The sequence below is a fragment of the Dipodomys spectabilis genome, unplaced genomic scaffold (assembly GCF_019054845.1).
Source record: "Dipodomys spectabilis isolate Male_0828 unplaced genomic scaffold, ASM1905484v1 ptg000789l, whole genome shotgun sequence".
NCBI classification, from domain to species: Eukaryota; Metazoa; Chordata; class Mammalia; order Rodentia; family Heteromyidae; genus Dipodomys; species Dipodomys spectabilis.
Window position 1 is genome coordinate 161,107 of NW_024871466.1, and position 25,358 is coordinate 186,464.

The window sequence follows — 25,358 nt, forward strand, 5'->3', positions numbered from 1 at the left end:
CTATAAATAAAAGGAGGAAAAGCCAGCCATGTGCTTTAATTTTCTTTTATTTAAAACAGTCAGGCCCTAATATCTCGTCTGCCGTCCCTAAGCTACTCTGGAGGCTGAGATGTGAGGTCCACAGTTCGAAGCCAGCTTGGGCAGGAAAGTCTATGACACTCTTCGCCTCCAGTGAGCCATCACAAAGCCAGAAGTGGCGCTGTGGCTCAAGTGGCAGAGCACCAGCCTTGAGCGGAAAGGCTCAGGGACAGCGCCCAGGCCCTGAGTTCAGGCTTCAGGACTGGCACATCAATGACATCATCATCATGTAAGAGTGATGATTGGTTAGATGGAAGCCTGGTCACACACATTTGTGCGCTGCTGGGTCCTCTCTGCCCTCATATGTTTTTTGGTCTCTCAGAAGTCATTATTATCGCAGCAACCCCGCCAAAGACATTTCTGCAGAGAGTCCACCACGAGCCACACAAGGACTTTGGAACTCTGGAGGAAAATAAATAAGTAAATCAGCACAAGTAACGCTTTAGGAGAGGCTGCTTAGTGCCAAAATGTGTAGGGAATGCTGCAGAGCCTTGACAAGGAGTGAGTCACCGAGGAGAAATTCAAACCCCATAATCTGAGAGGAAGAGACTGGAAGGTTCCAGAAGGTTCCAGAAGGTGGTGGACTTAGAAAGAGGAGCTGCAATCCAGGTACCAGTGGCTCACGCCTGTCATCCCAGCTACTCAGGAGGCTGAGATCTGAGGATCATGGTTCAAAGCCAGCCCCGGCAGGAAAGTTCAGGAGTCTCTGATCTCCAATGAACCACCAGGAAACCAGAAGTGGCGCTGTGGCTCACGGGGTAGAGCGCCAGCCTTGAGTGAAAGAGCTCGGGAACAGCGCCTAGGCCCTGAGTTCAAGCCCCAGGACCTGGGGGAGGGGAAATAAAAAAAAGTAAGAGGAGCAGCAAAGAAGCTTCCAGAAGCAAGCACGAACCAAGATGTCTACTGCCATGGGTGGCTCATGGGGTAGAGATTTAGGGCCATAACCCCCCAGGAGGTGAAGGGGGGGGCAGGGAGGAGAGGTCACAGGTCAGGCCCGGGCTGATCCCCTGCTGCAGGTCCAACTCCCACCACCAGGGGGCGTGAAGGAGCCAAAATGGATCCTGACCTGAGCCAAAAAAAATAAATGTTATTTCCCTCACCCTTAAAAAATAAAGGAAAAAAAAACCAGGGAAGGGAAGAGAAGTTTTTCCACTCCAGCCTCACAGAGCCTGGACGGCCCGGCCCACGCCACGTGCTCTCTGACTCAGGGGTTCACCCAGATTTTCCTTTTCCAGTTCAGTCAAACCATATTTTTTTTATTTTTTCCCCATTTCTCCTTTCCTGGTGGCTTGTAAACGCCCTGTGACACAGCGTGGAAGGGACATTAAGAGCCCTTATCTCGAAATGCCCACGCCCCGGGGGCTACAGGAGGGGAACTTGCCCAAGAGAAACCAAAGACTCGAACTCAGATCCCACGCCACTTCCGACCTTCTTACAAGGACTCCTCTTGGCCTGGTGTTGGTCGAGCAATCCTCACAGCTCAGGAGGCTGGGATCTGAGGATCGAGGGTTCAAAGCTAGCTGAAGCAGAAACAGCTGTGAGACTCTTTATCTCCCCTGAACCACCAAAAAGCCAGAGTGGAGCTGTGGCTTAAGTGGAAGAGCACCAGCCTGGAGCAAAAAAAAAAAAGAAAGAAAGAAAGAAAAAGTGTGAGCACTAGTCTCTGAATTCAAGCCTCAGTACTAGCATTGCACACACACACACACACACCACACACACACAATTAAATTATATGTTATGTGGGTCTGAATATAAGGATGGGCTGCCTGGCCCTGTTTTCTAAATATAAATAATAATAAAATGTTAATTTTCTAAGCTCCCAGGAAGCCTTGTACCCACAATTACTCAAGAACTAGTTTCTGCTGTAAATAGAAATGCTTGCTAAATTCTTCCCTCCCGGCCAGCAGGAGGAAGGACATGGAAAAATAAAACCTCTCTTCCTCTTCCTCCTCCTCTCCTCCTCCTCCTCTTCTTTTTCCTTAGACCTGTTCTCTGGAGACAGATGGACAGTGGCCAGAGCTAGACACTCATGCCTGTAATCCCAGCTCCTCAGGAGGCTGAGATGGGAGGATCGCTGTTGAAACAAATGACAACCTGGGCCGGGAAGATCTGTGAGACTCTTAGCCCCCAAGAAACCACCAAAAAGCCAGAAAGTGGAACTGTGGTAGACAATGAGCCTCGAGTGGTAAATCTTAAGAGACGGCGCCCAAGGCCCTGAGTTCAAGCCCCAGGACCAGCACAAAGAAAAAGAAAAAACGTGTCATCTTGATCTGCCCTGATCAATCAGGATCAAAGTATAGGTTGGGACCCCCTGGAATATTCAGCCGAACCCCTCCCTCTCGGATTGCTACACCCCCCTTCCTTGCTTCCCTCTGTGGGAGCCCCAACCTTTGCCACAGGTTCTCCTCCTGATTTGGGGTGATTGATTCTTCCCCAGCGTGGGCAGGAAAGTCTGTGAGACTCTGACCTCTAATGAACCACCAGAAAACCGGAAGTGGCGCTGTGGCTCAAGTGGTAGAGCACCCACCTGGAGCTGAAGAGCTGAGGGACAGCGCCCAGGCCCTGAGTTCAAGACTTAGGACTGACAAAAAAAAATGAGCTGAGCAAACATTTGAGTTATATTCGTGTGTGTGTGTGTGTGTGTGTGTGTGTGTGAGAGAGAGAGAGAGAGAGAGAGAGAGAGAGGGAGAGAGAGAGAGTAGTGGAGCCTGAATTCAGGGCCTGAGGGCTGTATCACAGCTTTGCTTCTCAGGGCTGGTGCTCTACCACTTGAGCCACACCTCCACTCCCATCTCTTTTTTTTTCCAGTCGTGGGGCCTGAACTCAGGGCCTGGACACTGTCCCTCAGCTCTTCAGCTCAAGGCCGGCGCTCTACCCCTTGAGCCACAGAACCATTTCTGGCTTTTTCTGCTTAGCTGGTGCTGGGGATTCGAACCCAAGGCCTCATGCACGCGAGTCGAGCACTACACCACTGGGCCACCTTCCCAGCCCCCACTCCCATTTTTTCTTTTTTTTAATTTGGCTGGTTAACTGAAAAATCAGAGTCTGGGCTCTGCTCCAGTGATCCTCAGACCTCAGCCCCTCCCTGGGTAGTGTGCACAGAGGTGTGCAAGCCCCTCCACAGGTGGCTTCTAGAGGTTTTTCTGTCCTGGGCGTGTTCTGCTTTTCCCATGATAAAGACACTGAAGGACATTGCAGGGGGGAGGGGGAGGGAGAGAGAGGGAGACAGACCGAGACCTCGCCAGGTTGTTTCGAAAGCCCTAGGATTTCCACCTGGAGCCAGGTAGGTCAGGGAAGTGGAGTTTGCATACTTGGGTCCCAGAACGTTCTGGAGTTCCAGCTTCCTGCCCCCGGGGGGGGGGGGGGGGAGGGAGGGGAGGGCATTCCAGCTCCAGGGTCCGGAAACCAGACCGATCACAGGGTGTCCTCCCCCGTGGGGACACTTGAAACCACTTAATCGCCCTGCAACACGGGGGGTAGGGGGGAGAAGAGACCCCGGGATGGTCAGGAGGAAAAAGGGGGGGACGAGGAGGAGGGTGGGGTGAGCGGGAGCGCGAAGTCCTGGAACTTGGACCCCGGGTGGGCGTGGCCCGCGGGGGTGGGGCGTGGCCCGCGGGGGTGGGGCGTGGCCCGCGGGGGTGGGGGCGTGGCCCGCGGGGTGGGGCGTGGCCCGCGGGGGTGGGGCGTGGCCCGCGGGGGTGGGGGCGTGGCCCGCGCGGCTTTTCGTGGGAGGGGGCGTGGCGGACGCTTTCCGCCGGGGCGTGGTTTCAGGCTGTGGGCGTGTCCGGGGGCGGTGCCGGCGGGGTGTGTCCTCGCGCGTGGGCGTGGCGGGGTGGGGCCCGGTGGGCGTGGCCTGGCTCCCGGGGCGCCTGCGCACCGCGGCCCACCGCGCGCCTTTAAGGAGTGGCACTTTTTAAAAGTGCAGCCGGAGGCCCAGCGCGTCGTCCCCCCCGTCCGCACCGTCGGGTCCCCCCAGCTTCGCGTGCCCCCCCGAGTCTGCACACGGCCAGCATCATGCCTGTCAAAGGAGGCACCAAGTGCATCAAATACCTGCTCTTCGGGTTCAACTTCATCTTCTGGGTGAGTGGGGGGGGCGCGTCCCGGGGTCCCGGGGTCCCCGCGTCCCCGCGCCGGCTCTGCCGGGGCAGCGCCGGGCACAGGCTCCGGGCGAGGCGCGGAAGGGGGGAACGCGCGCGTTTGTGGGGTGCCCCCCCCTCCTCGAGAATCGGGGGCGCTGCTCCTCCACGGGCAGGGGAGCAGCGGGAGGGGGGACCCCGGCGAGGGGGCCCCTGAAGACCGACCTTGGCCCCGATCGTTTAGCTGGGGAATTTGGGGTGGGGGTGGTGGGGGACCAGGGAAACACCAACAACAAAAGTGGGGTTCCGTCGGCTCGAGTTGCGAAGGGGGGGTGCCCACACGTCCTCGGGGAGATCGAGCCCCCCCCCGCTGGCCGGGGGGGTAGGGGATCCCCGTACACAGAGTGGGGGTGCAGGCCGGGCTGGGCCTCGGCGGGAGGAGGAGGGGGTTCGGGGGCCCCCGGGCCGTGGGAACGTCCCGCTCCCCTTCGTGGAAGACTCGCTCGTCCTGATTTCCTCCTCCTCCTCCTCCTCCTCCTCCTTCCCGGAGTGAGATACGGATCTCCAGCCCGGCGAGGGCGGAGGGCCGGGACCTGGCGCTTCCGGGACCGATCGGGTGTCCCACCTGCGGGCTGCACCCCCCTGCCCGCCGCCAGGCCCGGGTCCTTCCCGGGCCTGCGCCCCGAGACCCCCCCCACTGCCCACCCAGGCCCAGAACCCCCAAGGCGGGGAGCGGGCCGAGGCCACCCCAGGAGTCAGAAGGACCTTTTGTGCCCTGACTTCCCCAGCTCCAGCACGGACGTTTGAGGCCCTGTCTAGGAGCTCCCGCCTGTAATCCCAGCCACTCAGGACACTGAGAGCTGAGGGTCAAACGTTGGAGGGTATAGCCCCAGTGGGGGAGCCCCAGCCTTGGATGGCAGTTCCCAGGCTGCACACGCGCGCACACACACACACAGACAGACACACAGACAGACACACACGCACACACACCCTCAAAGGTGGATTTTTATCACCCTCAAAGGTGATTTTTATTTGGGGGGTCACCCTTAGGAGACAGGGCCATAGAAACAAGTCGGGGCTCAACCAGAGGCCCGTAACCACACAACAACAAAACCAAAAGAAAAGTTGGCAGGTCCTGAGGCCGGGCCCAGTGGGGAATCCGAAGGAAGCAGAAAACACAGAAGTAGACACCCCGTCCCTCGCTCTCTCCCACCGGACCTGCCACCTTGCTGACTTCCTGTAATCACTGACGCTGGCATCACCCCAAATATGTCCCAAGGCTCCTCCAGGCCCCGCTGGGCCCCGCCCTGCCCCGCCCTGGCTCTGTGGAAAGCTTTTGGCTCCCTCTGCCCAAGTCTGTCTTGGTGAAGGTGCCAGGCTGTCTGCTTAGAAAGCATGAAGCTTTAGGGCTACTGGAGTGGGGGAGATGGAGGAAGGTGGATCTAGACTTGGCACAGTGTGTGTACCCCCCAAGTGCACTCAGTCTGTGGCATGCCAGGCCTAGCAAGAGCAACATGCTGCAGTTAGGTGTAGCTTGCTTTGCATACTCCTCCCAGGCCCGGCCGGGACTGTTAGGTTGTGCTCTAGGGTTGGGAATGATGATTGAGATGAGGTCCTGAGATTCCCTTGCGCACAGTGAGGAGACAGAAAACCAGAAATTGGGGTGAGGTATGTTCAGGATCCCTGGGTCCCTCCTCCCCTTCTTCCCTCTCTCATCTCCTTCGTGGGAAAAGAAGGGGGAAATGTTAGCAAATTCATTTATTGTTCACTTGTACTAGTTTGGGGCCTTCTAGAATCAAAAGCCTGGTCTTCTAGAACATGGTAAAATAAAGGAATATATACTCCCATCCAACCCCCCATCCCGAGAGGTTAAGTGACTCTGTGTGTGTGTGTGTGTGTGTGTGTGTGTGTGTGTGTGTGTACACACGCATGCGCATACATGCCAGTATTGGGGCTTGATCTCAGGGCCTGAAGAGTGTCCCTTAGTTTTTTCCACTCAAGGCTGGCGCTCTACCACTCAAGCCACAGCACCACTTTCAACTTTTTGTTGGTTCACTAGAGCAAAGAACATCACAGGCTTTCCTGCCCGGGCTGGCTTTGAACCACGATCCTCAGATCTCAGCCTCCTGAGTAGCTAGGATGTCAGGCACCCCGCAGGTTAAAGGACTTCATGCAGGGTCAGCCCGCTGGGGTCGCTCTGAGGCTCTGAGCCTGCGCAGCACAGCTATCTGCAAACCGAGCAAACCAAGTGTCCCATGCCCACAGCCCTGCCAGCGATCGGCCTGGTTTTTCCAACATCCCAGGAGCCAGACTCTCCCAGCCTATTTTTGGTGGTTCCTGTGTTGGCGACAGATCTGCCCAGTTCATTGCCCTCATCCCCCGCGAAAAGAAAAGAAAGGCTGAGCGAGAAACATCTTCCTCATGTTAGAGCCCACCAGTATTCTAGGTGGGGAAGTGGGAAATCCAGGCTTTGGCCAGGCCAGAAATGTGTCCACTGTGTGTGTGTGTGTGTGTGTGTGTGTGTGTGTGTGTGTGTGTGTGTATTGCAGAGTTGCAGCTAGCTCTTATTCCTGAGCCACTCTGGACTGCGATCCTCCTGATTACATTTCCCCCATTTTCCCAGGGAAATAGCAGACTCCCACCCTTGTACTTGAACAGATACGTAGCTCTACCCTGCCCAGCCTGGGGTGGAGATGGAGTCTCATGAATTTGGGGGGGGGCACAGGTTGGCCTCAAACTCTGATTTCCTCAAGCTTACTTCTCCAGGCAGCCCTCGGGAGCTTTGGAGTGTGTTTTGCTCCCGAGTTTTTGTTCGTTTGGAGACCAGGATCTTGCACTCTAGCCCAGACTGGCCTCGAACTCTTTCCCCTCCAACCTCTGCCTGATCTTTTTCCTATTCAGGTCCCCACCCCACCCTCTCCTAGCTGAAATCCTAACTGAGATCCTCCTTGGACGAGAAGAGTTCAGGGCAGGCGTGGGACAGCCTGGCTGTGCTGGAAATAGGAAGCCCCCCCCCCCGCCCCTCCCACCCAATAGCAAGGGAAGGGTGTCCTCCCTCCCCCACAGAAATGGTATCTCCTGTATCTAAGGAAGGTGGCTTGAAAATGTAGACTGAGGTCTGGATGCAGAGACCTGAGTGTATATCAGTTCCATTCCCAGCTTGGTTGAAAACCTTGGGGCAGAGGGGGGGAGGGAAGGAGGGGGGAGGAGGGGGGATTGGCTAGTCAGGAACTGGTGGCTCACGCCTGTCATCCCAGCTCCTCAGGAGGCTGAGATCTGAGGATCACAGTTCAAAGCCAGCCTGGGCAGGAAAGTCTGCTAAGATTCTATATCTAACATGAATCGCCAAAAAGCCAGAAGTGGAGCTCAAGTGGCTCAAGTGGTAAAGCGCCAGCCTTAAGCAAACAAAAGCTAAGGGGAGAGTGCCCAGGTCTTGAGTTCAAGCCCTAGTACTGGCATAGACAGACAGACAGACAGACAGACAGACACAGAGCAATTCCCTCCCAAGAGATAGAGCCATTAGAACCACAGATTTAGCTCAGAATCTTCCACACTCAACTCTAGTCCTTGGAGCTTGAACTCTGGGCCTGGGCGCTGTCCCTCAGCTCTTCAGCTCAAGGCTGGCGCTCTACCACTTGAGCCACAGCACCACTTCGGGTTTTCTGGTGGTTCATGGGAGATAGAGTCTCACAGACTTTCCTTGCCCAGGCTGGCCTCGAACCACGATCCTCAGCTCTCAGCCTCCTGAGTCGCTGGGATGACAGGCGGGAGCCACCACCGGCGCCTGATACCACCTGCTCTCTCTCCGATCTCTTTGGCCTCAGTTCCGGCCTCCGTCCCCGACGGCAAAGCCAGACTCCATTTCATGTGTTGTTACAAGTTTGACCAGGTTTAGAGGTGGGTGGGGCCGGGGAAGAGACTGTCTGAAAATAACACTGCTGTGCTGAGAAAGTTCTAGAAGGCCTGTGTTTCTGGTGTTGGGGGTGAGCCATGGCTGCAGAGTCCAGCCTCCATCACCACCACCACCACAGCTTTCTGCCTTTGGCCTGTTACCTAAAATGGCTTCTCACGGCTGGAGCTGGAGCCGGGGGGCGGGGTGCTCTGTTTGTTCTGGAACTTTCCAGCGGGACAAGAGGTGAGCTGAGGCCAGGTGTCTTCCCGGCTAGAGACAAACAAAACACAAGAGGTGTCCGGTCCCCTGTCCAGATCTTTCTTACGATGCTTTCTTTAAACCAATCCAGGGTGGCCAGTGTCCAAGATCCTGACTCCTGATGTCGGGGTGAGAGAGAGTCTTACACAGACAGACAGACAGACACACACACACACACACACACTCTCTCTCTCCCCCCAGACCTCGCTGTCTGCCACGGCATGTGGAAGGCTTTTGATAAGCAGCTACATCCGGGACTTCTTGTCAGCATCTGCCCCCCAACATGAGCTTTCTTCCGTGGCCTACCGGTCTCCTCACCCCTTCCTTTGAGGGGTGCGTGGGGGTGGATCCTTCCTTCCAATAGCCCTGGGGGAAGAAGGGGGTGGTTCTCTGCCCCCCCAGTTTCCTGTCCGGTTCAGTTGGAGAAGGAGGTAGGGTATCTGGGGTGGGTAGAATGATCTGGAACTTACTAGCAGCTGGAGCGTACCATGGTCTTTTCTGTCGGTCACTAGCCCGCAGGGCTTGGCTTGGGCAACCCAGACGACGAGGCCCTGAGTTCAGGTCCTCCGCGCTTCCCTCCGAGGGAAGCCTGACACTCCTGTCTCATCGCTTTAATATTTTCAGCCCCAGCCGGGCGCGGTGCTGCACACCTGTAGTCCCAGCCACTCACGAGGCTGAGATCTGAGGACAGAGGCAGGAAAGGCCCTGAGACTCTGATCTCTTCAGGTCCAAAAAGCCAGAAGTGGAAGTCTGGCTCAAGTGGTAGAGCACCAGCCTGGAGTGAAAATAAGCTCAGGGGCAGCGTCCAGGCCCTGAGTTCAAACCCCAGGGCCGACACACACACGCACACACACACGCACACGCATCTCAGTCTCCAGCTCTGAGCCATCAGGAGAAATCCATGGCAAGTGGAATTCCGGGGACACACGGTACAGCTCTTCCTCCATTTCGTAGCTCTGTAGTTGGGAATCTGCCTCCATGCCTGGCATGTTCCTTTCCATCACGGGTGTGGGCAGCTGTGGGGAGCGGTGTCCTGTCCCCCAGATGAGATCACTTCATCATGATGAAGGCCAGCCCGTCATTTCCTCCCCCTTCCCCCCCCACCAAAATAAGAGAATGACTTCATGACTTAATGGTTGGTAGCTTGGAGCACGCTGCGCACAGCTGACGTCATAGATTCGGAAATCGTTACCTTCTTAAAGAATATGATAAAATCAGAGGGTCTTCCTTACAGACAAAAGGGAAGGAGGGAGGGAGGGTGGGGAGGGGCAAAAGGGAAGAGGAGAGAAGGAAAGGGAAAAAGAAAAAAGGAAAGAAGGGAAGAGAAGGGAAAGGGAGGGAGAGAAAAGGAGGGAAGAAAAGAGGAAGAGAAGGAAAAAGAAAGCTGGGCACCAGTGGCTCCCGCCTGTCATCCCAGCTACTCAGGAGGCTGAGATCTGAGGATCGTGGTTCAAGGCCAGCCCGGGCAGGAAAGTCTGATCTCCCATGAAACCCCAGAAAACCAGAAGTGGCGTTGTGGCTTAAGGGGTAGAGCGCCCGCCTTGAGCACAAAAGCTCAGGGACAGCGCCCAGGCCCTGAGTTCAAGCCCCAGGACTGGTACACAAAAGTAAGTCTTAAAGAAGGGGCATTTCCCATCTTGGGAGTTATGGAAACATGATCACTCCATGACAGACAGACAGACAGACAGACAGGAGCTGCTGGCCCAAGCGCTCAAGTGTGTAAGCAAAGCGTGTTGTTTACAGGGTGGAAAGCAAATGCGTGGTCTCCTGGAATTTAAGGGAAAACACCCACAAATGACCCTCCACATCAGATGATTTTGGTTAAGAGCAGAATGGCTGCTTTCAGGAGGGGGGAAAAAATGAGAGAGAGATTTATTTCTGGACTAGGAATCTGGCAAGCCTGCCGTGGAAAGTTGAATGAGCCTTCTACTTGAGAGAGAAATCTCCCGTGCTGGGCAAAAAAATCTATATCCAGCTCCACCTACAGCCCCCCCCCCCCCCGCCACCCAGGACTTTGGGTTTTTTCCCCCTTTGGTTTAGTTTGAGGTGGTTTGTTAACTGTCTTTTTAATTTGGGGGCATTATTGGAGATTGGAACTCGGGGCCTTTGGTGTACTTGGTAGACAAGGCACTCTACCACCTGAACCACGCCTCCCGTCCTGATTTTTGCTGGGTGTTTCCGGGACAATAGGCTCTCGTGAAGTTCGAGAATCCTCCAGCAGGCCAGGATTGTGGCTGTGAGCCATGGAAGCCTGGCTTGGCTGTGTTATGTGTTTAAGATTTTTAAAATGATCTTTTTCTAGAAACTGAGTTGGTGGAGGTCACAACTCAGCTTGGCCTAAGAAATCTGGAAGCTTTCACCAAGATCTTGGGGACTAGCTGGGCACCGGTGGCTCACACCTGTCATCCCAGCTACCTGAGATCTGAGGATCGCAGTTCGAAACCAGCCTGGGCAGGAAAGTCTGTGAGACTCTTATCTCCAAGGAACAGAAAATCAGAAGTGGTGCTGTGGCTCAAGTGGTAGAGCGCCAGCCTTGAGCTCAGGGAGGCTCAGGGACAGCGCTCAGGCCCTGAGTTCAAGCCCCATAACCGACAAAAACAACAACAACAACCTGGCACACCATTTGAACCACGTCATTTGAACCACGTCTCTACTTCCAGCTTTTCTTTTTGCTGGTTCACGTAAGAGTCTCAGAGACTTTCCTGCTCTGGGCTGGCTTTGAACCGTGATCCTCCGATCTCAGCCTCCCGAGTAGCCGGGATTACAGGCGTGCGCTCCTGCACAGGACACGTCCCTGAAGCCGTGCTGGGCTTGCGGCGTCTCCTCCCTTCTGCTGAGGGGGACTGCGTTGGGTTTTGTGGTTGAATTCATAACGTGGGCCTGGATGCCAGAGAGACCCCCGCCCCCCCCCCCCCCCCCCCCCCCGCACAAGAAGTTCTAGAACTTTCCAACAGTCCTCCCTTGGCCTCTGCGCTTCCTCTCCCCAGGCTCTGTGGGGTGGGGGAGGAGGCAGGTGGGAGAGGGTGAGGGCAGCCTGTGACGGGGATCCTGTTTGTTCTTGCTTGGAGCTGCCCGCGCCCCGCCCCGGCCTGGCACTCCCTGCCCAGCCTGGTTGCTATGGAGACGGGCGAGGCCAGAGGCCCTAAAGGAGGTCTGACTTTTGTTTTGAAATGTCACCGCCTGTGTGTGTGTGTGGACAAGGTTGGAGTGGGAAGAAGGGGGGAGTGGGGGAGGAACCCCAAAGTAATCCACCTGCCCTCATTCAACCCAGGAAGGAGTCAGGCCTGAGCTCAGCCAGGAGGCTGAGATCGGAGGATCGCGCACTCCACTCTGCCCGCCAAAAACAGCGGGGAGAAAGCCACTGGGACCCGCACACCCAGGCCCTGAGTTCAAGTCTCACCAGCACACACAGAAAACAATAATAATAGGAATGTAAGACCCCCCTCCACGAGCACAAAACACAAACCAGGATGGTGGATCTCTTCCCAGCCTCGACTTCCCAAGACAACTGAATAAGGAGGAGCATTTCTGTCCTTTATTTACATTTGAAACCCCTGGGTGGATCCCAGTGGCTCACGACGGTCATCCCAGCTCCTCGGGGAGGCTGAGCATCGGAGGATTGAGGTTGAAGGCCCGCCTGGGCAGGAAAGTTCCTATGATTTCCTTCTTAGTTCCTAGCTGGGGCACGGTGGTGCACGCCTGTAATCCCAGCTCCCCGCGTGGAGGCTGGGATGGGAGAGGATCAGGGTTAGAGAGCCGCTGGACACGGTACTGAGCCGCAAGACGTCGACAAAGAGAAATCCAGAAGGAAAAACAGGGGTAGAGGCGTGGCTTAGCGGAAATAGAAAGTTTAGCCCTGCCAAGGAGCTGAGTTCAAAACCCAGTACCACCAGCACTGCACAACAGAGCAGCGGATAGAAGGGAGGTGGAAGGGCTGTTTCTTTGGCCCACAGTCTTCCACCCGCAGTCCCTTCCTTCCTCCTCCTCCTCCTCCCTTCCTCATCTTTGTATTTGTGCCAGTCCTGGGGCTTGAACTCAGGGCCTGGGCGCTGCTGAACTTTTGCCCTCCAAGGCCGGTGCTCTACCACTTGAGCCACAGCTCCACTTCTAGCTTTTTTTTTGGGGGGGGGGGGAGATGGGTTCCTTGGAGATAAAAGAGTCTCACGGACTCGTCTGCCTGGGCTTGGAAACGCTCTCAGCCTCCTGAGTAGCTGGGATTACAGGCGTGCGCACCGGTGCCCGGCTCTGCCCCAACTTTCTAGACTTTGAATGAAGCGTTTGGTCCTCTGGAATTGGAGGCATTCCGGGAATTTCCAGGTGTGCATCTCAGGGTGAGGGTGAGGCTTCTGGGCCTGGCTCTCCTGGTGATGTTCGGTGACTCACCAGCTCCTGACCTTGACCGAATGTCTCCAGGGGAGGTGTACTTTTAGGGAGTCAGGGAGAAGCTGGGGTGTAGCAGCATGGTAGAATGCTTACCTGGCGTGAGCGAGGCTGCGTTCCAGCGCTGATCCCAAAAGTAAACCAGAGATATACAAGGAGCCGCTCTGATGTGTGTGTGCGTGCGTGTGCGTGTGTGTGTGTGTGAGTGTGTTCACCTCTGTCTAACCATCGCCCAAGTCAGTCATGAGAATATCAAGGCTGAGCACTAAAGGCTCACAGGTGTAATCCTAGCTGGCGTGGGAGGCTGGGAATGGGAGGATCCTGGTTGAAGGCCAGCCCTGCTAGGAAAGCTCCCTAGACGGGTTCTCGACGCAGAGCGGGGTACACCTGCCGTCCCAGGCCTGATGGGAGGCTGAGCTTGGGGGAGGATCGCAGTTCCAGGCCACTGTGGGGTAAAACCGTTCGTGGGGTACAATCTCCACGGATTGGGGGCGGGAGGGACAGCTGGAGGGAGTCTAAATGTGGGGGGCGCCTGTCTAACAAACCTCCCAGGGGCTCTTGCTGTTGATTGAGCGTTCTAGAATGTTCACATAGCATGGCACGTGGCTGTCTTCGTTCACCGTACCATGGAGTGTGCGCATGCGCATGCCGGACCTGGGACTTGAACTCAGAGCCTTCACTTTTTGTTTTTCAATCAACTAACACTTTCCATCGCCTGAGCCGCAGCTGTACTTGCTGGTTCACTGGCGATCAGAGTCTCACGGACATCCCTTCCCCCACCCCGGGCTGGCTTTGAACCTCGCTCCTCAGATCTCAGCCTCCGGAGTAGCTGGGATTCCAGGCGTGATGGCTAGCGCCCGGCCTGTGTAGTGTCTGTGTCCGTGCGGCACCTGCGTATCCGCCGTACTCCTGGGAGGGATATTGATCCACTTGCTGGTATTTGAGGGGTGTTTCTGGAACTCCCAACTGCCCATCGTGGGGGTCACGGGAGGGGGCAGAGATCAAGAACGAGCCCCAAAGCTAGCCTGTCTCCCAGCAGTGGGACTCACGGCCGCGTCCTCTCTCTCTCTCTCTCTCTTGTAGCTGGCCGGCATCGCGGTCCTGTCCATCGGACTGTGGCTCCGATTCGACTCTCAGACCAAGAGCATCTTCGAGCAAGATAATAACCACTCCAGCTTCTACACAGGTAAGGGACTACAGGAGACCCCTCACCTTCTCCGCCTTTAGAGACCCCATGTTGATTCAGGCAATGGAGCCTGAGAAACCCAACGGCCACAGAAGCCACTCGCGGTCTCTTTTTAAGCTTGTGTAAAGTGTGTGTGAGTGTGTGTGTGTGTGTGTGTGTGTAGCTGTGTCCATGGCGCCTGCCTTGGGTGTGTTTCCCGGCATGGGAAGTTAGCTCCAGTGAAGCTGTGGCTCTGTCTGTCCAGGGCTTCAAATCCTCCCCTCCCGTCTCTCCGGCTCTCTCCTCATTCTCTGACTTCTACCTCCTCATGCCTGAGCTTTTCTCTTTTAATTTTTTTTCTGGAGGGCGGGGGCCATTAGTGGGACTTGAACTCAAGGCCTCAAACCCCTGAGTGCCTTTTTCATTCAAGGCTGGTGCTCTACCACTAGAGCCACACACCTCCGTGTCTGGCTATTTTTTGCTGGCTCCGTGGAGGTGAAAACGAAGAGAGTCTCGTGGACTTTCCTATCCGGGCTGGCCTCAGATTTCCATCCTCGGAGCTCAGCCTCCTGAGTAGCTGGGATTACAGGCATGCGCCACCAGGCCCGGCCGTTTCTTTCATTTAGAAGCCTTTGTCCTGGGAATGGGCAGTACTGGGAAGGAAGGCCCGTGTCTCCCTTCCCACCCTTCCGGTAGCATCTCAAGATCTAGAGGACAATCAGTCTCTTGGGTGAAAACACAGTTGATGTTAATCAGGGGGCTGGAGAGTAAATAGGGAACAGGGCTCCCGCCTGTCATCCCAGCGACTCAGGAGGCTGGGATGTGAGGATCGTAGTTCAAGGCCAGCCTAGGCAGGAAAGTCTGTGAGACTCTGATCTCCCATGAACCACTAGAAAACCGGAAGTGGCGCTGTGGCTCAAGTGGTAGAGCGCCCGCCTTGAGCTGAAGAGCTGAGGGACAGCGCCCAGGCCCTGACTTTCTTTCTACCTGGGAGCTCCTAGTGTCTGTTTGTGTTCAGTACCTGGGTTTGAACTCAGTGTCTTGAGCTTGCTCCGCTGGCTTAGGATGCTGGTGCTCTACCACTTGGGCCACGCCTCTCACCTGGCTTCTTGCTGCTTATTTTGGAGGTAGCAGCTCACGCAGCCTTTCCTGCTCAGGCTGGCTTCGAACCACGATCCTCTGGCTCCAAGCCTCCTGGGTAGCTGGGATTACAGGCGTGAGGTACTGGGCCTTAGCATCTTGGAGGAGCGATGAAAGGCTGTCACACGCTACTTGGCCGTTTCTCATAAACTCGGAGTCTGGCTGTCCTTTTTTAGGCCTGACTTGGGGATGTGGCCATTCGCGTCAGACTCCACGTGTCAGTTTGGTCATTTCCACCCACCCACCTAAGTTATTTTGAGGCTGAGCAAGTCATCCAAAGTGGGAGGGGGGACTCAGACCAGAGAGACAGGTGTATGTCTGTGAGCGGCCGGGCATGGCGGCTCTAGCTACTCAGGAGTCAGAGATCAGAGAGATCAGAGAGGTTGGTCTTGGGACTCCATCTCTAATCTATAACGGATGGGTGTAGTAGCTCCCGCCTATCATCCCAGCCACGTGGAGAAACTGCAGTAGGAGGATCTCCACCTAAGCCTTGGGCAGCGAGTTGAGACCTGACCTGGACGATGTGCTCCAGGTAAAAAAGGAGCTGGAAAGTTCAGCAAGACACTGAGTTCAGATCCTGGTCGCACCCAAAACATAAAAGAAGAACCAGTCCTGCAGGTTCCTGGGGAGCCTGGGTCCCCGTGGCTGGTTGCCAGGGTTTCCTGGTCTCCACCGCGAAGGGAAGCGAGGGTTGGGGTGTGGCTCTTGGTGGCCAGAAAGAAAGTCGGAGTCTGGAGTCCCCAACTAACCAGCAAAAAGCTGGGGCAGTGGCTCAAGAGGTAAAGCGCCAGCTTGGAGCACAAAAGCTTAGAGACGGGCTCAGGCTCTGAGTTCAAGTCCTAGGAGACACACACACACACACACACACACACACACACACACACACACACACAGTGCACCCATAGGCAAAGAGCCAAAGAAGCTTTGCTTGTGATCCCTCCCCAAAGCCCTTCCCCGAGCCCTTCCCCTCCTGTGCGTGTGCGTGTGTGTGCGCGCGCGCGTGCGTGTATGCGCCTTGTGCTCTTGATTAGCTTGATTCCCTTCCACTCAAGCCTGGTGCTCTACCACTTGAGCCACACCTCCACCTCCGGCTTTGCGCTGGTGGAATGAGTGGAGATCAGCGTCTCTTGGCTGCGTCTGCCCAGGGCTGGCTTTGAACCTGCCTCCTCAGCTCTCAGCCTCCGACGGAGCGGGGATTACAGGAGTGAGCTACGGGGTCCTGACTAATCTATGTATTTGTTCTTTCTCGGTGACTTGGCATGGACTTTTTTCTTTTTTTAACCAAAAGGAGAATAAACAGCCTCAGGCATTGGACTCTGGGTAATCCTCAAGGAAGCGCTGAGCCGAGGAAGTTTTTCCGTGAGTCAGACAGTGTTCACTGGCTTTATAAAGGGGAACACGCCTTCGGCCATTACCAGCAAGCCGGCTCCACACAGCTTTCCCGAAAGACTTGGAGAAAACCCCAGCCCAGGGCTTGGGGGCGGAGCTCTGTGGCCGAGGCTTTCCCAGCATGCCTGAGGCCCTGGGTCCAACCTCAGACCCTGGGAGGAAGGGGAGGGGAAGGGGAAGAAAGGGGGGTGGAGTGAAGGAAAGTCACCCAAGCTCTCTAGCAATCCCAGAACTCTTTGGCGTGACAGGGAGACCTGCTTTCGGTTTTTGTGCTGGTCCTGGGGCTTGAACTCAGGGCCTGGGCACTGTCCCTGGCTGGCCTCAAACTGTGATCCTCCAATCTCAGCCTCCTGAGGAGCTGGGATTATAGAGGTGAGCCACAGGGTTTGGCCAGATTCTGTAGGCAGCATTCACCAAAGCAATCTGCCCTGCCTTCCCTTAACTCGATAGGGCTATTTCTGGGTCCTTCGAGAACTTGCTGGAGCCAGTGAGCAGACTTAAAGCCCACCAGACTCTCTAGTTTAAATCCTCCTCTCCTGAGCCTCCATGTGGCAATATTATTCAACCTCTCCTCAGAGGCCCATTAAGAGAATTTTCTCATTGGAGCACCGGTGGCTCACGCCTATAATCCCAGCTACCCAGGACGCTGAGATCTAAGAGACCCAGTTCAAAGTCAGCCCAGGCAGACACATCCAAGAGACTCTTCAAGCAACCAGGAGAAAAAGCATGGCTCAAGTGGTAAAGTGCCAGCCTAAGACAAGAACACAAGGCCCTGAGTTCAAGCCCTGGTACATCAAAAAGGAAAAAGAAAATTTAAGAAAGAGAGAGAGAGAAAGAAACAAAGAAAGAAAAGAGGGCTCGGCAGGTGGCTCAGTGCTCGCCTGGCACGCATGAAGCCCTGGATTTGATTCCTAGTACCACATACGCAGAAAAGTCCAGAAGTGCACTGTGGTTCAAGTGGTAAAGCCTTGAGCCAAAGAAGCTCAGGGACAGTGCCCAGGCCCTGAGTTCAAGCCCCAAGACTGGCAACAAAGAAAGAAAGGAAGGAAAGAGGGAGGGAGAGAAGGAAAAGAAAAAAGCCAGGCTCTGGTGGCTCCCGCCTGTCATCCCAGCTCCTCAGGAGGCGGAGATCGGAGGATCACGGTTTGAGGCCAGCCTGGGCAGGAAAGTCCATGAGTCTCTGATCTCCAATGAGCCAGCAAAAAGTTGCAAGTGGTGGGCTGGGCAGGTGGCTCAGTGGTAGAGCGCTTGCCTTGCATGCATGAGGCCCTGGGTTCGTTTCCTCAGCACCACATAAGCAAAAAGAAAAAAGCCGGAAGTGGCGCTGTGGCTCAAGTGGTAGAGCAAAGCTCAGGGACGGCGCCCAGGCCCCCAAGATGGCCAACAAAGAAAAAGAGAAGGAAGTCAAAAGCATTTTGTGTGGGGGTCTACACAGAACTGTGGCATTTTTTTTTTAAACAAGGCCAAAGTTGGGGCTCTGATGTCCGGTACCCCCAATTCCTACCAGGGGTGCCAGGCTCCACGCCCCTGTGCTACTCAGGGAAAAGCCCTGGCGCTGGGTCGGCCCTCCCAGTGGGGTTTTGGTTGCTGGCAAATGCTGCTCTCTCCCAGTGGCTCCCCATTTTCTCACCCCTGGCACCCCGATGTGCCACCTCGGCTGTGACCCGGCTCTCCCCCTCCCCGTGGAGGGATCTGGGGTCCCCCAAGTCCAGCCTGTGTGGGCCGCGGGGACCAGCTGGCATTTGTCCCCCGGCCCAGTGCAGGCCGGGCGCTCAGGGGAACAATGCGCACATTCATGCCAAGCGGGGCTTGCCAGCACGCCCACGTGATGGCACCAAGACACACAGACGCTCCCTGTGTGCCCCCTGCTCTTGGGGGAGGGCTGCAGGGGGTGGGGGGTCCCCCGCTGTCTGCTGCCCTCACTACGGGGAACCACACATGGGGGGCTGTGACCTCACCGCCAGCTGCCATGCAATGTGTGCGTGGGGGAGGGGGAGAGGGGAGGGGGGAGAGGGAGGGGAGGGGGAGGGGGAGGAGGAACAGCTCAAGTGCAGCCCTGACTCTGCGGCCCCAGGTTCGAGGACAAGGTTTTCTGGTGGTTTATTGGAGATCAGAGTCTCACGGACTTTCCTGCCCAGGCTGGCTTTGAACCGCGATCCTCAGAACTCAGCCTCCTGAGTCGCTGGGATGACAGGCGGGACCCCCTCCCCTGCCCCGGTGCCTGGCGCCCTGGTGTGGTTTTATAACGTGATTACCCACCCTTGTGTCCTCCAGATGAGTCACCGCATTTGTTGCCCAGATGTTGGTTGGATCATTTAATCCTGGCAGGAATCTGCGTGTGCGTGTGCGTGCTTGCGTTCTGCCACTGAGCTACATTCCCAGCCTCGGCCATCTGTGTGAAAACGAAATAAATACCCAATGGGGCAAAGGAGCTGAAGCCTGTAGTCCCGGCTGTTAGGAAAGTAGAGATCAGAGACTCGCTGTCCCAGGCCAGCCCAGTTGTAAAGGTTTGCTAGATTGCATCTCCCATCTATGGCTGGGCACGGTAGCATACGCCTGTCATCCCAGCTATAGGGAAATTGCTACAGCTGGACACAGCAGGCCTGGCCTTGAGTTCAATTCCTCGTCACACACAAATCACAAAGTCTTGCACAGCCATCAGGCAGCTCATGCCTATAATCCTAGCTATTTACCCGGGCGCCGGTGGCTCAAGCCTGTCATCCTAGCTACTCAGGAGGCTGAGATCTGAGGATCACAGTTCAAAGCCAGCCTGGGCAGGAAAGTCTGTGAGACTCTGATCTCCAATGAACCACCAGAAAACCAGAAGTGGCGCTGTGGCTCAAGGGGTAGAGCACCCGCCTTGAGCTGAAGATCTGAGGGACGGCGCCCAGGCCCTGAGTTCAAGCCCCAGGACTGATACACACACAAAAAAAAAAGTACTGAAGGGTGGTGGGGAGGGAAGGGGAGGGGAGGGAGGGTTAGCTTCCACCCTGTTGTAGAACTGGCCTTCCACGTCAGACATGGTGGGTTTCCAGGCTGGTGCTGGCACGTTTGGGTAGAGCCAGCCTTGTAGCACAGAGAGGCTGTGTGACCTCTCTGCGGGTGACCCGCAAAGGGCAGGGCAGTTCGCTGTGGGCGGGGCCCCTCTGGACACCCCGCCCCAGCCTCCCACCTCAGGAATGTGCGTTGTTTGGGGTGTAGGCACTGGCTGTCTCCCCCATTCCCCCCTCCCCATGAGCCTCCAAACACCGGAGACCTGGCAGTGGTGCCTTCCAGCTAAGAAGGATCTGTCCCCCCTTTATGAAGAGTCCCTACCACCTCGGTGCACTCTGAAGATCTCTTGGAACTCTCTAGCAGCCTCCCTCCCACGCTCTCATTTTGCTAGGAAAGGAAACTGAGGCCCAGCTAATGGGCAAGAGCTGGCCAGAGGTCAGCCCAGCCATCGGATCTTCCAGCCAGGCACTGGTGGCTCACACCTGTCGTTGTAGCGACTGGGGGGAGGCTGAGGTCGGAGGATCCCAGGTGGAAGCCAGGCCGGGCAGACAAAGCGGAGAAACTCCTTTATCTCTAATTAACCAGCAACCACCACCTTTCGACGTAGACGTGTGGTTCTAATAATAATAATAGTAATTAAATTTACATTTAGGAAGTCTTCTGATGTCCACCCAGCCAGGGGAGATGATCCTAACTGGGGTGCACAGGGCAGGACACCCCAAAGCAGGGGTGGACACAGCGTTCTGGGGGAGACTCCTCCAAGTCCCAGGATGTGCGTCCATCCCATTTGGGGGTGTCGGGGACATGAAGTCGGGGGGAGAGGAGGAGGCAGGAAGCGAGGAAGGCCAGGAGGGCCCCGGCTCAGCCTGGGGTCCTCTCCTCTGCTCACACCCACACCCCGTCCTCAGGCGTCTACATTCTGATCGGAGCAGGCGCCCTGATGATGCTGGTGGGCTTCCTGGGCTGCTGTGGCGCTGTCCAAGAATCCCAGTGCATGCTGGGGTTGGTGAGTGTCCCTCCTGTGTCCCCACGTGTCTGTGTCATGGCCACCGCCATGTTGGTTGGCCGCCATGTTGGTGGGCCAAGGCCCCGAGGCCTGCCCTGGAGTAGGCATTGCTTTCCCCTTCCTCCGGATTCCACGTTTGTGTTTGTTCCCCCCCCCTTTTCCTTTCTCCACCTCTTGGTCAGGAGTGTGCCCCCCAAACTCCACCGTGGGTACCCCAAGTCCACGGTGAGTGTCTCATGGCCCCCTGACCGCTCTCCCATCCCTCGCCCGCTGTGGGCTGGAGCTGGGCCTTACCCTCTTGCTAGAGGGTGAGAGTCATGACTCTAGGCTGCCCCTTCTGGAAGGTTCATGTGTGACACACACACACACAGTTCCAGACACCAGCTGATTTTCACAGCCAGCCAATTGGGGGCTCTCACCGCATCCTCTCTTCCCAGTTCTTCGGGTTCCTCCTGGTGATCTTTGCCATCGAGATCGCTGCGGCCATCTGGGGCTATTCGCACAAGGATGAGGTGGGTGTGGCTGGGAGGGTGGAGCTCTCTTAGGATCCTGTCTGGGGAAACTGAGGTCTGGAGAAGGAACACAGCTCGCCACAGGTCACACAGCCCGACACTTAGCAGTGTGGGGGGGAAGATGGGCGCTACTCAGAAGGCTGGGATAGAAGGATCAAGGTTCGAAACCCCAGTCCCAGCTGACAAATCTGAGAGGTTCTTATCACCAATGAACCAGGAAGAAAACAGGGAAGAGATCTACCCAAGGTGGAAGGGAACAGGAGAAAAGTGACCAGGCCAGGTTCTTAGAGAAGGTCAAACGAGACCCAGGGAGAGGTTGGTCTACCTGATGCCATTTTCCAAGAGTGCAGACATGTGGCCTTGAAAAGAGTGGCTGCGTGCGTCACACGCCGGTCTGTGCATCCCAGGTGATTAAGGAGGTCCAGAAGTTTTACAAGGACACCTACAGCAAGCTAAAGAACAAGGATGAACCCCAGAGGGACACTCTGAGAGCCATTCACTATGCGGTAGGTTTCTCTTTGCCCGTTTCCGGGGGCCTGGCTGCACATCCGGGTCCTTCGATTCCAGTTCTGGGTTGTTTGTTGTTCGTGTGTGTGTGTGTGTGTGTGTGTGTGTGTGTGTGTGTGTGTGTGTGTGTTCACGTCTCACCCCCATTTCTCCCTCCTCTCTGCAGTTGAACTGCTGCGGTCTGATTGGAGGTGTGGAGCAATTTATCTCAGACATCTGCCCCAAAAAAGACCTTTTGGACAACATCCAAGTTAAGGTAAACTGAGGAACTCTCCGGTGCTACTGCTCCTATTGGCTTTGGATGGGGGGGGCACACAGGGGAAACAGGAAGTCATTCGTCTAGATCTCTTCTACCTCGTGGTGGGAGAGTGAACACCGCATTGCTCCCATGCCCTGGCCTCCTGGGACAGGCCTCAGTGGTGGACAAGTCACAAACGTGCAAGGCTCACGCCCGCCATCCTAGCTACTCAAGAGGATGAGAGCTGAGAGGATCAAGGTTCAAAGCCAGCCCGGGCGGGCAAATCCAAGGAACTTTAACCCCTGAAGAACCTAGCAAAAAGCCAGAGTGGAGGTGTGGCTCAAGTGGTAGGACACCAGCTTTGAGAGACACAGCTAAGTGTGTGAGGCCTTGAGTTCAAGCCCCAGTACTGGCGTGTGCGCACACGCACACAGAGCGCGTACCAGAACTACTGGATTGCCAAGGGCCGAGGGCTGGTCTTCGGTGCCTTTAACCCTAATTACACAGGAGACGTGAAGAACGGAGTGTCTGAGCCAGCTCAGGCCAAAAATAACAAAGTCCCGAGACTCCAGCTCCAGCCAATCAGCAGAAAGGCAGGCTGGAGGCATGGTTCAAGCAGGAGAGCACCAGCATGCGCAAGAAAGTAGCTCAGTGGAGGAATGGCTGCCTTGCATGCCGTCCCCAGGCCCAGCAAAAGAGGGGAGGAGAGGGGTGGCGGGAGGGAGGGAGGGAGGGGGGAGGGGGCGGGAGGGAGGGGGAGGGGGTGGGGGGGAGGGGGGAGAAGGGGGGCAGGGAGGGAGGGAGGGGGGTGGGAGGGAGGGAGGGGGAGAAGGGGGGCGGGAGGGAGGGGGGAGGGGGGAGGGAGAGAGGGAGGGAGGGAGGGGGGAGGGGGGGAGAAAGGGGTGGGAGGGAGGGGGGAGGGAGGGGGGAAGGGGCGGGAGGGAGGGAGGGAGGGGGGAGGGGGGGAGAAAGGGGTGGGAGGGAGGGGCAGGGGGGGCGGGGGGGGAGCCCCAGGCTTCTCCCAGGTGTCACGGGGGTCCCCAGCCCCTTCTCAGGCCACCCGTTCCCTGGGGGCGGGGGCTGAGGGAGGGGATTTGGTGACCCGGAAGCGACTGTGTGACCCCGGTCCCCTTTGCCCCCTAAGCCCTGCCCCGATGCCATCCAAGAGGTCTTCGACAGCAAGTTCCACATCATCGGCGCGGTGGGCATTGGCATCGCCGTGGTCATGGTGAGTGGCAGGTGGTGGGGAGGGCGGGGCCTCCTTCCCAGGTCCACGCTATGAGCATGCGCAGTGAGGCGGGGCCTCCTTCCCAGGTACCACTCTGAGCATGCGCAGTGAGGCGGGGCCTCCTTCCCAGGTCCACGCTCTGAGCATGCGCAGTGAGGCGGGGCCTCCTTCCCAGGTACCACTCTGCGGGGCCGCTTTCCTAGGTACCACTCCCTGAGCATGCGCATGAGGCATGGCCTCCTTCCTAGGTACCACTCTGAGCATGCGCAGTGAGACGAAGCCTCCTTCCTAGGTACCACTCTCTAAGCATGCGCAGTGAGGCGGGCTGCTTTCCTAGGTAGCACTCTCTGAGCATGCGCAGTGAGGCGAGGCCTCCTTCCTAGGTACCACTCTGAGCATGCGCAGTGAGGCGAGGCCTCCTTCCTAGGTACCACTCTGAGCATGCGCAGTGAGACGAGGCCTCCTTCCTAGGTACCACTCTCTAAGCATGCGCAGTGAGGCGGGCTGCTTTCCTAGGTAGCACTCTCTGAGCATGCGCAGTGAGGCGAGGCCGCCTTCCTGGGTACCGCTCTGAGCCTGCGCGGTGGGTCCTCCCTGCGCCTGCGCAGTGTGGGGGCGCAGGGCCCGGCCCGGCACCGCGGGGAGCGCCACAGAACCGCGCGCAGGAAGATGACGGACGCGCCGCGGACCGGGCTCGGGGCCCCGGGGCCGGGCAGGCGGCCTGGCCCGCGCGAGGCGGCGCGGCCCGGGGGTGGAGCGCCCGCCTGCAGCCCGGGACGCCCGCGGGCCAGCCCCGCCGCCCCGCAGGCTGCGATCGGACGCCCGCGGTTCGAACCCAGCCTGGGCTGGAAAGTCACTGAGACCCTCGCCTCCCACCAACTGCCCAACAGCGAGCTCCGGCCGGTCAGCGGCTCCCCAGGCGGCTCGAGGCCGGCCCGGGCAGGGAAGGCCGCGACGCTGATCGCCCGAAAGCCGGACGTGGCGCCGTGGCTCAGGGGGCGGAGCGCCCGCCTTGAGCTCAGGGCAGCGCCGGGCCCGAGGTCAAGCCCCAGGTCTGGCATCAAAACAACAACAGCACGAGTCAGTTTCCGCTAAAAAGACACGATGACACCTGCTTCTAAAAAGAAGGTGAAATGCAGCCACACCAGGATGAAAAGTGAATACTGACCTGGGGCTGGGGCGTGGCTGGGCGGAGCTGCGGCCTCAGACCCTGTTACACGCACACACGCACGCGCACGCACGCACACGCACGCACATGCATGCGCACACGCACACGCGCACACACACATGCACGCACACGCGCGCACACGCACGCACGCGCGCACACACGCACGCACGCACACACGAACACACATGCACACACACGCGCACACACACACGCACATGCACACCAACGCACGCGCACGCACACACACATGCACACGCACACGCGCACACACACGCGCGCACACACACACACGCACGCACGCCTGTACCTCCCCGCAGAGTCCTAACCCCTGTAACAGCTGCTGGAATTTGAGCTTTCAGTCCTGTCCTTAGAACCTGTCAAGTCCACTGGTCCTTCTCATTATCCAGCCTTCATCTTCATGCTTTAGAACCTTATTTTGGGGGGGAGTGAGGGGGGGCGTCAGTCCTGGGGCTTGAACTCAGGGCCTGGGCGCTGTCCCTCAGCTCTTTCACTCAAGGCTGGCGCTCTACCCCTTGAGCCACAGCGCCACTTCTGGTTTTCTGGTGGTTCCTGGGAGATCAGAGTCTCACGGCCTTGAATTTCAATCCTCAGACCTCAGCCTCCTGAGGGGCTAGGATGACAGGCGGGAGCCACCAGCGCCCGGCTCTTTCGTACCTGCTAACTCCCAGAAGCCTCCTGGGTGCTGTTTCCTTAGTCGTTTGTCCTAGCGCCTACCTCGAGATGAAATCGCCCCTACCCTTGTGTCTTGCAGATTTTCGGCATGATTTTCAGTATGATTTTATGTTGTGCCATCCGGCGGAACCGGGAGATGGTGTAGATTCGGCTGGCAGACAACCTGAGCAGGAGACTTCACCCCTGATAGCGTTGTTGCTTGTTTTTATTCTTGTTGCTGTCCTTGGCTTTGGTGTTGTTTGTTTGGGGTTTGTTGTTTTGTTTTTTTACCACTAACAGGCTTCCTTTCGCATTTCTAAACAAAAGTCATCCCTCCCTGTCTCTGTCATGCATTACTCCATATTGACATGGTGGGGCTAAGATTTAGGGGTTTGCTTGGCTTTCGCCTTCTATTTTTAAAGATATTTTGTATTTTGTATTGTGCTTGCTCCGTGTAGCAGAAATCCTGCAAAGAAAGGTACTCCGCAGCCCAGACTCTACACAGAAGATGTTGTACATAGAGAGAAAATGTTCTGTTTTGCCTTACATAGATTTAAAAGGAAAAAAAAAAGTCTATCAAATGTAATCGGGTTGTAACTTATATTTGAAGACAATTTGATACATAATAAAAGATGATGACAATATGTGAGATGCA

General features: G+C 56.8%; 1 protein-coding gene across 1 annotated transcript; it reads left to right on the forward strand.

Annotated features, from left to right (window-relative positions):
- Nucleotides 1-3,982: 3,982 nt before the first annotated feature.
- On the forward strand, nt 3,983-25,358 carry Cd9 (CD9 molecule). The gene is made up of 8 exons (XM_042673282.1): nt 3,983-4,158; nt 13,768-13,870; nt 20,281-20,378; nt 20,816-20,890; nt 21,298-21,396; nt 21,564-21,653; nt 22,780-22,863; nt 24,804-25,358. The coding sequence occupies exons 1-8, from the start codon at nt 4,093-4,095 to the stop codon at nt 24,867-24,869; spliced, it is 681 nt and encodes a 226-aa protein (XP_042529216.1). The 5' UTR covers nt 3,983-4,092; the 3' UTR covers nt 24,870-25,358.